This window comes from Vombatus ursinus, unplaced genomic scaffold (assembly GCF_900497805.2).
Source record: "Vombatus ursinus unplaced genomic scaffold, bare-nosed wombat genome assembly UNPS02014830.1, whole genome shotgun sequence".
NCBI classification, from domain to species: Eukaryota; Metazoa; Chordata; class Mammalia; order Diprotodontia; family Vombatidae; genus Vombatus; species Vombatus ursinus.
The window spans coordinates 14,937,579-14,952,410 of record NW_020954608.1 but is presented as its reverse complement, the minus strand read 5'-3'; the positions used below and the strand labels follow the sequence as shown (position 1 = coordinate 14,952,410).

Below are 14,832 nucleotides of genomic sequence, written 5' to 3'. Positions count from 1 at the left end.
ATAGACTGAAAAATCACAGAGAAAACAAGATTCCACTGATATTTATAATTTATACATCTGAATTTGTAGACCAAAATACAGCCCCAAGGTTCTCCCCAAATTCGATGTCACTCGTTATTCAATCATGTCCGACTCTTCATGACCCCATTTGGGGTTTTCTTGACAAAGATATTGGAGTGGTTTGCCATTTCTTTCTCCAGCTCATTTTACAGGTAAGGAAATTGAGGCAAACAGGGTTAAATGATTTGCCTAGGGTTATACAGCTAGTGTCTGAGGCAAGATTTGAACTCAGATCTTCCTGACTCTAGCGCCAGTGCTCTATCCACTGTACCACTTAGCTATTCCAGGGTGTCACTTACATGTACTCAAATTTTTACAGGGTTCTAGGATCCAATGAATACTGACATTGTGAGATATAAAACAAAAGGAAAACTTTAACATGTCTGCTAGTAATATTAAAGCATTCCTGTTTAAAATCTAAATAATTACCTACTGATGGCAGCCAAGGTTTTCTAAATATTTCTAATTAGTATACCATAAACACTTCCTAGTAAAGTCCCTAAGAATTTGCTTGCTTTTCCAGTGTGGATGGTTAGACTGAAGTGGCTCAAAACTTAAATCCACTGACCCAGTCTCATACATACACATAAACATATACACACATACATAAACCTCTGTATGTGTATGTATAGATATGTATGTGATCAAAACTTAATCTACGTGTGTGTGTGTGTGTGTGTGTGTGTCTTAGTCTTATCAAGTTGGGTTCAGACTTGAACAGGAGCAGATTTGGTTGGACAACATTTTGGAAAGTGTTTAAAGGAGACAGAAAGATTAAAAAAATAATCCCCAACTGCAGCAATCTTATAAAAAGTCATCGCTAACACCAGCATTCTTCTGGTGATATAACTACAAATCAATGGGAAAATGTATGATAGGCAAAAATAGGCTGAATATTAAAATAATGTGGGTGGGGAAAATGGCATAAAATACAATATCCTAGATAAATATGACTACAAATGGCAAGTGGATGAATTATATTCCAAAAACAAATGGTAACAGTACCATTGTGGACGACCTTTAACATTTGATATTAAGTGGATCTTCTACAGAAGATTTATGGAAAAATAAAGAATAAAACAATAAGATATAGACAGACTGACCTCTGTGACAGAGGAAGCTAAACACCAATATGTATATGTAAAGAACCAGATTTCTAATATTATAGCCAATTTATCCTTAGACTGATTATCCCATTGAGGTTCATCAGTACAGTATTAAATCTTAACTCTTCATTATCATTCTCTGTTCATGGTGTCTGTTCTTATTCCATGATGCAGACTACAGCTCAGGAAGAAATGGGAAAGACACTTGAAATTAAAATACCTTTCCCCACCCTAAAGGTGGGACCTATGAAACACAAACTGGGTTCAGATTTGAACTTCCTAACATTTTCTATGGACAAGTCCCAATCTCTCTAGGCAACAGCCTCCCCATTTATGAAATGCTGGCATTGGACTAGATGACCCCTGAGATATGCCTGTTGTCCATGTATCAAGTGGTAAATAAAGAGACTCCATAAAGACAAAAGAGTAAAGTTGAATAGACTTAAACTCTGAGTTGAGTCCTTCCTCAAAGGATGAATTTTATTGCAAGTGTTGTAAATATCTAAAACATCAGCCATAACTATTCTGATACAAGTACAAAATGCAATGGAAATGAATTATTTTTTATATATCATCTAGCATCTTGGTTGGATGGGGGAGCATCTACTATGCAATGGGCTACCACTCAGTGGGCAAAAATCATCTGGATACTTTTTTAGCATTTCCAGGGCATCCTAAGATAGTGCTTTTATTTTTTCTGGGTGAGTGGTAGTGATTATAACCTGCTTTAGGGGGAAAGAAACATGTTCTGTCAAACCATCCCAGTGCCTCCCCCATTACTTACACTTTAAGTCATGGTTATATACAATTTTGGATTATCCTGGACATTACTCCCTGCCATTAGCACAATAATCAAACACTGAGCGTAATTAGATTAATAATCAAGAATATTTAGCTTACTTTTAAGATCAATGGAAAAACACAATAAATAATCTTGACTTGATTGAAAGCACATTATCTTGAATGCTTAAATTCTGCCAACTAACAAGAATTAGAAAGAGATGATGAGGAAAAAACTAGTTACTGAAGATGTAGGAAACAATTACAAAGCATAAATATAAAAAAGATTAGTTACCAAGATTTTAGCAGTTATTGAAAGGTGAGTCCTCTCAAAATCCAAAGATAAGACTAGTGCCTTCCCTAATAGAATCAAAATTGTTTTTAAGTATTCATGTTACATGAAAAGTTTGCCCCCAAATACGACAGAAGTATAACTACATAACATGAATAAATATTCTAAGTTTCCATTAAAAATAAATATACTTTCCCTGTACTAGAAGATATCTTAAAGATAAGATAAAAGATATCTTAAAAAGGAAGAGTTTTATATTTAGGAAAAACTGAAATTTCAATAGCCCTGTTTAAACCCTTTTGATGTTTACCTGTCTTTAATATCTAGTGATACTACACTGTATCAGAGGAATGATTCAAGACAAAGGAAATCTATGTACAAAATGAGTAAATGAGGACCAGAACCTTTACAAAAAACACAAACACACACAAAGCTGTGCTAGACCAACCTAATCTCTCTTTATTGATGAGGTCAACAATCTTAGTGACCAGGGGTGGGATTTGGGGATGGGGGGGTGTTGAATATGAATATGGCTTCATTAAAGCTTTCAACTAAGTACCACTAATGTTTGATTCTTATGTTAGCTAACCTGAGTATGAAATACAGGCATATAACTTGTATAAATCATAAAAGGGAATTGTAGATGATACCAGTAAGGTACCTAGGGATTTCTTCTAAGGTCTGTTTATAAATTTAACAATGCTGCACCCATAGTTGAGCATATAACCAACCTAGGATATATCTTTTATACCTTTAGTGACTTGAATATTTCACATGGTTGATGAAATGACAAATGGATGCAAAGAAAATTATACACTCTGATGGTTAGAGAAGTGGAATGTACTATAACTGGGAGACCATATTAACAGCATTAAAAAATAAAAATATTTATTTGCCACAAAATGTAGTCCACAGGATCTCAAACTGTGTCACTCAGAAGGTGTTTTTATGATTAATACCACCCCCAGCAAGATAAGGGGAATGATCATGGTACAAGGCTGTGGCAGGGCCACAGAGGAAGTTCTGTACCCCTTGATTCTTTGCATTTCACCTCCATAGGGATGTATGCATTTAACAGAACGATTAAATTATCAAAATACAGAGAGGTTTAACTATAGCATATACAGGAAGATATCTTAAAAAACAACCATTATGGGCTGCTTTTAGGTGTGCCTTCCTATAAGTTGAAAAGTTTTAAGGCTCATAAATTTTGGATAGAATCTAAAGGCATTTTATTGCAGTGTAAATAACCTTAAGACTTAAAGACCTAAGAACTAAGTAGCCATTTCTAATTGGAAAATTAGGGAAAAAAATAAAATCTTGCTAAATATATCAACTCCTCCTCCCCAATAATTAAAAGGAAAACATGTTTTAACTTTATTCCTTCTTCTCTTCCAATATTGGTGGGTTAAATTTTTTTTCCCTGAAAAAGTTGTCAAAATACTTGTTTACTTTGGAGCAGAAGATGGGGAAATTTTTGGAAGGGTGGAGAAAAGAATGATTTAGCTGTAAATATAGGGAAAGCCTATATTGATAGTATCATAATTTACCACCACCTCTCTTTTCCCTGTTTCACTAAACTTTTTGTCTGAAGGTACTAATTTCTCCTAAAGTTCCAGTCTTTCTCAAACCTACGCTCCCTATCATGTAGCTATTAATGTAACTAGCAGAACCGCAGTCAACTGTCATGCACAGTGCCGTATCTCTTTCCTAGGAAGGTCAGCAGCTGTAAAGGTTATCTTGATATATGAAGCTGGGAATTGTGGCCGCTGGAACTGGGAGCACTAGTCACAGATAAGACCTGGATAAAAGGATAGAAGATCTGTCTTCAACAAATGTAATACTTCACATCCAAAGCCAAGTAAAGATCTATGGAAACAATCTGCAACAAAGTATGGGTGGAAATCTATTACAATTTTCATTTAAATTTAACAAGTTGGACGTTGCTTTTTAATGGTGGCAGTTCCAAATGCTATTTGGTACAACACAGTTGTTATTTCGGCAAAGAGCCCATCCTTCTGAGTTCAGCTTTATTTTTAAACGAAAATAGATTATTGTTCTAGGTATGTGGGACCCAAGCTATTTTTCCTAATCAGCTACTACCTTGAGCTTTCCTTTGCCAACTCAGTTATCTGAGTCATTTGCCTTCCAGGAGTGGGGAACAAGCCCCTGAAATGGAAGAGTACCACACCGGAAGAAGTAAAAATGCCCATTCCTGATCGAGAAGTTTAATTATTGTTTTAATATTTTCCCACCATTTGCTATATTTTCCTCCTACACCCCAGAAAAATATAAATGGGGATTTTAATTGCACCTTACAATAAAAATTAAAGTAAGTGGATATTCTTACTCACAAAGGACTTAGTACTCTACAAATTCCTATCAGAAATTTTCTCTACTGCAAATTTTAAGTAATTCTGTGCACCAACAAAATATGTGGGCATGCCACATGACTTCCTCAGTTATAGTAGTATGACACTATTTTAGATCTTGTTCTTCCCAATCTTCCACATTAAGATTCTATTAATTTTCTTAATGCTGAATTTAAATATGAAAAAGTATGTTCCAGATAGCAGTGCCTAAACATTTCAAAATTCTCACCTTACTCAGTCATTTTAAAAAAATTGTGCAAAGTATGGTACACACATACATATATGTTCTTATAACTGAATCTTGGTTTAAAAATTAAAAAAAGCTTTTCCAGAGTGGGGAATTTAAATATTCACTAGATTTGAATGAGTACATTTCCATTCCATTACCACTTCTAAATGGATACACCAGCAATAAAAACATAATAGATCAATGAAATGATTTAACTGAATTTTCAATAAGTCTTTTTTGCAGACCCAACAATAAAACAAATTTCTTATTATGAACCTTTATTAAGTGGCTCACATTTCAGTAAAAATCACACTAAAAAGATTTTTTTAAAAAAGCTATTTACACTACAGTGCTGACACATTAAAATGGGGGGAAAAAAAACTGGTATAAATAAGCTCTATGGAAAAGCCTTGAATTGTCAAAAAGAATTCTGGCTCATCTTACAAAAAAAAAATATATATATATATATATGTTAATGTCAGCTCTACTCTAAAAACCTACAACTCAAATGATTTAAAGACTTCTTTATGTTAAACCTGCAGTGTTTACAGTGCATCTGGCCCTAAGTGCTTTGATACTTCACAGTTATGGACAGGCACTGAGGAATGTTACAAAGCTACATCGACTATTTTCTGTAACAGATATGAAAGCAAGGCATTGGCTTGCTTTCAGAATTTTGGGAATCTTTACATTATTATGTCATTAAGCTTAAAAAAGAATTTAAAACTGTATGTACAAATTTAGCACAAAATGTCATCATCTTTTCTATCCAAACTTGGATGTGTTGAACTATGCTGCCTTGTGTCATCTAAACTTATATGACTTCCAGGGCACAATTTTTCTTTTAAATTTTTGCTACTATTTTCAAATTTAGAGTCCATATCAATTTTAAATTCTGCAAATTCAACATGATCCAACTTTGTTTTAATATTCTGACTGTCCAGATTATTAGGCGCTGTAGTTTTTTCGAGAATGTTAATTTTTACAGTTTCTTCTTTAATTCTTACAGATGAAAAAGGTTCATGTTTAATCTGTTGAAATTCATACTTAGTAGGCAGTTTGTCTGAAAAATTGGAATCCAAGGTGGTATTGCTTACAGTACAAATTATGCTGTCAGTATGAAGTCCAAGAACTGACGGCATATGATCTGTTGAAGTGCCTACTTCCAAAGTATCTGCATTCTGAGAGGCATCACCCTCTGAATGATACAGCTTGAGCCGAATATGCCAAGCTAAACTGCATACAGCTGAAACAGTCTTGAACTGATGTACAACATTCCTTGGAATGAAGTAGATATCATTATCGTATAACTGAATTCTGGCATAGCGAATGCCTTCTCTTCGAAGCTGATTAAGTTTTGCATCATCAACCCACTGGACACACTAGAGAAAAGGAAAAAGGGAACAAAATAAGAAACCTGTTCCATGAATAAACTAGCCTGGGAAGAGAAGAATGATATACAACACACCTGAGATAGTGGAGGTTCATGCAAATCTAACTGCATTCGTTGAACTACCTCTAAGAAATCTTCAGCATGAAAACAAATTACATCTTTGGTAATACGAGGCTGATCAGGCCTAGAAAAGAAAATTGGAGTTAAGAATTCCCACCATCATTTCTCCTCACTCTTCATCTCTCCTCCCCCGACCCCCAACTAATTCAGAGCTTTTAGCCAAAATAAAAGCAAATTTGGACCAAAACAAAAATCTTATAAGAAACATGTATGTTATTATAGAATGCATCTTAAAAGATTTATTTTTAAGAATTAAACAAGGTGAGTCAATGGTCCATTTCAACTTAACCAGTCTTCCAACTACAACTGACCAGCTACTAAAAGTAAATCAAAACAAATCCATCCCGTGTGTGTGTGAGAGAGAGAGAGAAGAGAGAGAGAAAAGAGACAGAGAGGAGAGAAAGGAGAGAGAGAGAGAGAGAAAGAGAGAGAGATCCCTGAAGAAGTAACATCACTGCCCTACATATCTTCAGTTTTATGAACAGCAAGAAATAAGAAAGGATCGTAGAGGCAGACTAATTCTAGATCAAAGTAAAAAATAAAAAATCCCACAACATCTGACTAAGGGAAAGGGTGGTATTTATGTGGGAAGCATATCAGCATAATTACTGCAGTGGAAAAGAACTCATACCTGGCAATATACAATCCCAGTGTCTGCCTAAAGAAAGCTGTTGCACCAGGGTCATGGCCAGAAGCCATTGGGCATCCCAGGAGGCAATTAATTCCCTCTCACTCCCTTACAGGCTCCCACCAGTATCACCTGCTCCAGAGTGCCCTCAAATTCCAGTTCTGTCCTAACCAAAAGCATAATGTAACAGTAAAATTCTCATGCCACCGATTCATACAGGAAAACCTGACCAGCACAAGAAATTTGGAGAAATTTACAAAGGGAGTAACTGCACAGCATGCAAAGGTTTGTAAGCAAATTAATATGTAACCAATTTAATAATAACAATGTTTATACTACTTAAGAGGACAAAGTATCCTTAAGTACCCAAGTACCAATGTTTATGAAAAAAGCATTGAATTGATAACGTGTTTATTAAAGCAAAACTACTATCTAACACAGGTTGTATCTCATCCCAGCTTCTAGTATATTTGAAAGTAATAAAACTTCATTTATAATTCAGACCAACACACTCCAGGCCTTCCTTCCCAATCATTATAAATTAGAAAGGTTTTACAGTATGTAGGTTCTAGATACTTTAAGTGTTAACTCCTAAACTAGTATACAATATAAGCAGTGACAGTATTTTCCAAACTAAAAAGTAGATGGTCTGAAAAGCAAAACTTTTTTTTTTTTTGCAAAACTTAAAAGAAAAATCCACCTTCTTTTCTTGAAATTCATACTAACCTGGAAAACCAAGGATGTATGCTCACTACAAATACATGTTGCTGCTATTCAGTTATTTTTCAGTTGTGTCTGATCCTTCATGACCCCATTTGGGTTTTCTTGGAAAAGATAGTGGAGTGGTCTGCCATTTCCTTCACTCGTTTTACAGATGAGGAACTAAGGCAAACAGGGTTAAATGACTTGCCCAGGGTCATACAGTTAGTGTCCTGAGGCCAAATTTGAACTAAAAAAAAAAATGAGTGTTTCTGATTCCAAGGCCAGTGCTCTATCCATTGTGCACCACCAAGGTACCCCCTCAGATGCAAATTACTAATTTACCGTATGTTGTTACTAAAAAATTCATTTGTCAGTTGGTTGCTTCAAATTCCAAAACTCTTTGTGGAGAGGAAAAAGGGTGTATTTTTTTTGTTAATGAAGAAAAATAATTAATGGTATTTCATGTTAGGAAAATGTAAATAGAATGTAATCAATAATTATAATGAAAAGGGATAAGGAGGGAGAGGGACCGACCCAAGAATATTTTAATCAGGCCAAACTTTGAAAATAATTTCTTGAGATGATTATAACTGATCCTTCTGTATTCCTCAAAAGGTGAATGTACTCAAATTTAACAAGTACTTATTAAGCACTTACCGGGTAAAGGGATCTCATTATGCTAAGTTTGGAGGAATACAAAATTTAGATAAGAATGCTCCTGAGTGCACTGCCCTTACAGCTTTAATCATAGGTATAATGTATGCTTGTGCCTAGCTCAGAATAAGCATTAGAGTTGTATAGGAAATTCACTACTTACCTCATTCCCTAATTTCCTGCGGGTATTACTAAAAGTTCATGTGTCAGAGGTTGCTTCAACATGCAAATTCATTTTTGCAAAGCAAAAGTATAAATAAATGGTGCTTAGGTTCACAGCAGATACCAGGCTCCAAATCCTGATACATGTGACTCTGAGTAAGTCACTTAATCTCTTAATGCCTCAAATAACTAATACTACAGATTTTAACATTATGAACTTAAACACAATGTGAGCATTTCTATATACTAAGTAAAAAAGTAGGGAATGGTACAATGTAGATTTACTTTCTGCTTAATTACATAATAAATTAAGCATGCTATTTTCAAAGTTGTCCTATTTGTCTATTTCTTATTAACTGTCCTTCTGTTCTCTTTTATACTTTTAGAAAAATACATCAAATGCCCTCTGGTCCAACTTTTATTTTATTTTTTAAATTTTGGTAACCATCTCACCAGGCTAGATCTTAGGAAGAAAGCAATCTAAGTAAACAATTTCACCTTACAGTATAAATATAGTTCTTTAACTTTCCTGGAAGTAATCTACATATTTTTAAAAAGATGTTTGCTATAAAATTGTAACAGAGATTTGAGTTAACAATGTGATAAAGTCATTTTGGAACAGCTTCCTAGCAATACAGCTAATCAGTCCTGCCTGAAACTATCTGAGAGAAGTAAAGCAGCTTCTGCAGTGAATCAAAGGATTTAGAACTAGAAGTGACCTTCCCTTAGATCATCTCTCTCATAAGCTTTCTTGTTTTACAGATGAAGAAACCAAAGCCAAAAGATCGGAAGTGAACTGCTCAGTAAGTAGCAGAATGGGGATCTAAATTAATATTTTATCATGCTACTTTTCAGTTTCTTCACAGGTCTCCACACACAGGTTTTCTAAAATTCAGTTCAGCCACCTAAAAGTTATTGCTATGCACAGAGAATAGAAAAGCCAAAAACAACAAGGAGCTTACATATTACCAGAAAGATACAATATATTTACAGGTATGTATAAATACAAGGTAATTTCAGAAGTAAGAGATGACTTTCAAATGGAGGGAGATGGAGACTGATAACAGAGAAAGTTTCATGCAGCCCTGAAAGAAGGATTATGAGAGGTAAAGATGACAAAAGAATATAATCCCAGTCATGGGGATAATTTATAAAATTCTCAGAGGGAGAAGACAATGTAAAGTTCCAGTAACAGCTGACAGTTCAATCTGGATAGAATGTAAAGGAGAAACATAGGTTAGAGGCACACGAAGGAAGGCCTTAAACAAACAGCCAAGTTTCTATCTTTTCTTATAAGGAGCCCCTGAAGATTTCTGAGAACTGGAGTGATGTGGTCAGACCTAAGCCCTGTTAAGATTTTGGCAGATGAGAACTAGGGGGAAGAGTGTAGGTGAGTGAAGAAAGGCAATAGCCCTATGAAGAGAGAAACAGAAAAATATAGATATACTGTAAAGACAGAATCAAAGGGAGTAAGGGGAAGGCTGGAAGATGATGGAGAGAGAAATGTCAGGTGAACAAGAGCAACTAGTTGAAGAGTGGTCCCCTCAACAAAAATAAGGAAGTTTGAAAGAAGCAAGAGTTTAGAGGGAAAGATGAGTTTTGTTTTAGCCATGGTAAACTTCAGGTGCCTGTAGTATAGCCAGGTGGAGAAGATGATCAGGCCATTTTGAGATACAAAATGGAAATCAGAAAAAAGATTGTAACTATAGGCAGGGAGACTAGTTAGAGAGCAATTAGACTAGCACAGGTGAAAGGTGATGATTTTTCAAGTCATTTCAGGAGAGATGCAGCTACAAAGGAAAAGAAAACCTCAAGGTTTGTGTTCCTCACCCAAGCTTCTACCTCCCACCTTCTTCCCCACTCCAAACACCCAAAGGTATTCATGACAAGGGGTGAGGATGGTAATTTTTAAGTTTAGCATATATTATGTTAATTCCTACTGGTATGCATGGACAGCACCTATTAAAGCTAAAAGATCTCTACCTATGTACTATTATATGGCTATTTAGTCAATAACTCTATAAAATGGATACTAAAGATGTTTAGAAATAGTCTGAAGCAGATCAATCAGCTCAATTAAATAGGCTTCACCAAGATTACATTTACAGGACTACAGAACAATAATCTGTTCTTTAAACTGTATTCCAACCCTCCTATCAAGTCAGTTCAGTAATGCCAAAAGTGAATGAAAAAGCTAGATTTATGATAAAGAGGAAAATATCAAAAGTATAAAAAGCATATGAAAGCAAAAACTTGAGTATTCTGCAAAGCCTATGGGACATTTTTATTTTTTTGGTGAGGCAATTGAGGTTAAGTACTTGCACAGAGTCACACAGCTAGTGAGTGTTATGTGTCTGAGGCCAGATTTGAACTCAGGTCTTCCTGACTCCAGGGTGGTGCTCTATCCACTGTGCCAGCTAGCTGCCCTGGGACATTTTTTAAAATCCAATTTTGTCCACAAACTTACTTCATTAAAGTACATTCTAATACTGTTGTTACCTAATTAAATTCTCCAATTGTTTTTGAATATCCAATAATATATTGGAAATAATGGGCCATACCAATTGACCAAACAGCCATCAACAAGTCTCATATTTTTGTAGTTCTTTTCTTCACCTCCAAAATATTTCCACCCATAAACTCTTCAAACATACATGCATTGCTATATGAAAGCGTTCACTTTCCTTACTTGGAAATGTTTTTTCAAGACAAATATCACAGAAACATAAGCAATTTCATTAAAATAATTTTACAGCTAATTCTAATATGAAAAAAGTTTAGTTTCAAATTCTATTATTTTTGTAAGCAGACTGCCATATTCTAGCATGATATGTTACATTACAAATAATCAAGTAATAATTGTTTAAATCCCAGTAAATTTTAAAAAAAAATCTACCTGATCAAACTGGACATCCAGCATAAATATTAATATAACTATGTTAAATCTACTTTATAAAATTTAATACAGAGAATCATCCTTGGTGTTTGAGGGAAGAGGTAAAAAATGGGAGAAAATAATATTATGCTATTAGAAAGGAAATTACTATTCATTAACAAATTTTTAATTATTTTATTAACTTAATTGTTATATTGATTTTATTCATTAACTTAAAAAAAACCACAACTCTAGTTGAATATTACAACAAAAACAAAGTGAGTGTGTTAAGATGATTTTACTCCTTCATTCATTCACTAATGTCAAGCCAGCATCATAATGAAGAGTATTCACTGGCCCCCATTAAGAGGTTTAGCACTAAATACCACCTCTTGGATGATGCTCTTCATCCTCATAAGCTTCTCCACTGTAATGGTGTCTTCTTTCTTGAGATGAATTAGATTATATGAATAGAAAATAGATTGGATATTCTCCAATTCAACATAATTAAAAGACATTTTTGTTTTTTGCTTTATTTATATTTTGCTCTCAGGTGGTATGACTTACTGTCTTACTGAGTTTCTGGGACTAAAGTTAAATCATTAAGATAACCTCTTTTTGGACCTCTTGGAAAGTGTATATATTTTACAAGATGTGTAACATTTCATATCTACATACATACATTTATGTATATAGGCTTCATTTTAAAAGTCTCAACAAGTAGGCCTTTTTGATAAAAATTAAAGTCTTATTTCTTTTTATACTGTCAGACATCTTGCTATCTGAAAGTCTCCAAAAACAGCCTTTTGGAATAATTATCTAGTTATCTCCTACCAGACAGCTAACTTTGTCAGAGCAGATAAGAATTTCAGACAAGACAGCTTCAGAGGCATAAAACAAATGAGTAGAATAGTCTTCATGGCTTCCCTCATCCCACAAAGATTAGAAATGTCCATAAAGGCATGGGAAAGGTACTACTTTATCCATCTGCATAGGTGTTAAGATAGACAAATAGGAAAGAAACTACAACTCTTTTTTGGGCAATTATCAAAGAATGATAATAATGTTTACAACAGAAAATTTGTTGGGAAAAATAAATGATAGCAGCTAGTTCTTCTCAAACAACTATTTCTGACAGGCTCAACAAGTCTTTCCAATAAAACAAAATCAGTTACTTACCACTCCCCACAGTGCACAGCCTTCAGCACTCCAACAGCAGCTGTAGTCTGTCGCTCAAAGCCTTGTCCTATATGATCTGCATGGGCTCGTGTCCTGTCTTCAAAAAGCATTTCACGGGGCTCACTAGTTCGAGGTAGGTACTGCAGGTTTTTTATTTCATTGGTAGTTCTGTTTGTTTTTTTTTAAACCAACAAAACACAACATATACACATCCTTGGTGACTTCTTTCATTTTATAGAGAGGGTTCAAAAGAACACGCATTTAAAGTATATTTAAAAGGGTTGCTTAGCAACAACACAGCAACGACTAATAATCATTTACGTAATTTTTAAAAATCACCTATTCTCAAATCTTTCCTCCCTGCCTTGTTGCCCCTCTCCACAATTTTTTTAATCCCTCTCTAAATTTTTCTCTTCTGAGGTTACAAATATTGTTACCTGAATTTCTCTATAGTTTGGATGTTTTCCAGGTTGAGTATATTTACCCCAAAACACATGAGACCAGTCCCCCAATATGCTCATATGCCAGATGCTAATGTGAATCTCTGATCATTTATCTCATGGAGTGAGCAAATGAATGTTTTTATCAACAGGCAAAAACCACTTGAATAAGAAAGAATGTTTTCCATGAGTAATAAACTTGATGGTACTAGGAAATACAAAGGCATGTCTTGAATTATTTTCTGGTGTTGGTAGAGTGAGCTATCAACAAACACTCTACTGTGTGTTATCTTTTATTTCAATGAACTCATTTCCTAGATAGCTGAATAAACAGTTTTATTTTTTCTAATCAAATTGTACTAACTTACCAAGATGTGAAATAATATGATCAGATTACCTTCTATTATTATTAAAGTTGTGTATGTCCTATAAATAAGTTTATCTGAATGTTATACAAGGACAAAACACAACTTACTAGTTATCTATTAATAAACAGCATTGTGTAGTAGTACACAATTTTTTGGGGAAAAGACCACCAATGGATAGATAGTCTGACCTTTTTATAACCACAGCACCACAGGGTTATCAACTTTTTAAACAGATTTCATTAGCCTGATCAACATTCATGTTGACAAAACAGAGAAAGTGTCAAGAAGCTATGTGATGGTTCAGTAGATGACACAATTCTACAGAAATGTGCCGGGGATTTTAGACAAGCAGAAATGCTATAACAACTACCACAGAAGTCCTAATCTTAAAAATATTCTATCATATATCTCTGTAAAATAAGAGGTTTGGAGACAAGATGATCTCGCGGTGGCTTCCAACTCTATATTTATTACCCTATGAGGTTACAGAAATGAAGAAAGTAACGCCCTTACATTAGCCAAACTGCAAATTTCAGAAACTACATTCTCCTACTTTGTATTCTCCCAATACCTGAGGTTTAAACACAATACAGGCAGCTCTCTGACTTTAGAATGCTGAATTTACAATATCCCATCTAAAAATAGCTGGTCTTTGACAGGCGGTACCCTTATATTTCCCTCCAAAGAATAAATTATATCTTAAGTTGCCATGCTTAGCAGTCACTAGAAGATACTTTCCCAGGAAGCAAGAGGTTGTTAGGGTGTGGTGTTAGATGCAGTCAGTTAGCTAGAGATACACAAATGTTCCCTAAAACACATTTTCCCATAGAAATAATGTTATACAAATAGTTGCTTGATTCCAGAGTAGTCCACAAAAACCTATTTAATGTACTGTTTTTGATCTAAATCTGCATCTCCTGGTTTAAGATGCAATTTAGCTAACTAATAGTCTTAGGACAGTTACTGAGGCACGGAGGAATTAATATGTAACTTATCTATCATAACACAATGAATGTCTGATAGATGCAGGACTTGAACCAGTACTTCCTGATTCCAAGGCTAGCCCCTTTCTGCCCTAGGCCATGCTGCCTTTAGTATAAACTATTTTTAAATTTTATTTGATAGACCTGTGATTTCATCAGTGGAAGGCACTCATGAGGAATAAGGATCTCATTTCTACCAATGTGGATCAGTACCTGATCTATAACCTATATAATCTTGGAGATTTGCCTAAGGCTAACAGGTAAGCAATTTTCTCCGACTCACAGTATATACAAGGCAGAACTTAAATGCATGTCTTCCTAATTCTGAAGCCAGCTTTCTGTCCATCACAGCATGATGCCTCTCAACTCTAATGTGGAATATGGATGAAATAATATTATACAATTGGTAGTATTTATAGAGTACTAATTCCCTATATTTATTATGTGTCAGTTTTATTCGATAAGTCTGGGAACTGGATTCCACTTATT

At 34.6% G+C, this 14,832-nt stretch overlaps 1 protein-coding gene and 1 long non-coding RNA gene across 2 annotated transcripts in view; one reads left to right on the top strand and one right to left on the bottom strand.

Annotated features, from left to right (window-relative positions):
• Window positions 1-1,620: 1,620 nt before the first annotated feature.
• The window catches only part of RSBN1L (round spermatid basic protein 1 like), an 85,929-nt gene continuing 72,717 nt past the window's right edge, over window positions 1,621-14,832 (bottom strand). The window contains exons 6-8 of the mRNA XM_027838522.1: window positions 12,553-12,720; window positions 6,308-6,416; window positions 1,621-6,221 (exon numbers count right to left, since the gene is read on the bottom strand). Coding sequence (XP_027694323.1) covers window positions 5,580-6,221; window positions 6,308-6,416; window positions 12,553-12,720 — 919 coding nt within the window. The 3' untranslated portion in view covers window positions 1,621-5,579. The remainder of the gene's footprint in view (window positions 6,222-6,307; window positions 6,417-12,552; window positions 12,721-14,832) is intronic.
• LOC114025180 lies at window positions 6,431-14,596 on the top strand. Its single transcript, XR_003567005.1, has 3 exons — window positions 6,431-7,265; window positions 9,261-9,301; window positions 14,486-14,596. It is a non-coding gene; the product is annotated as an uncharacterized LOC114025180 (long non-coding RNA).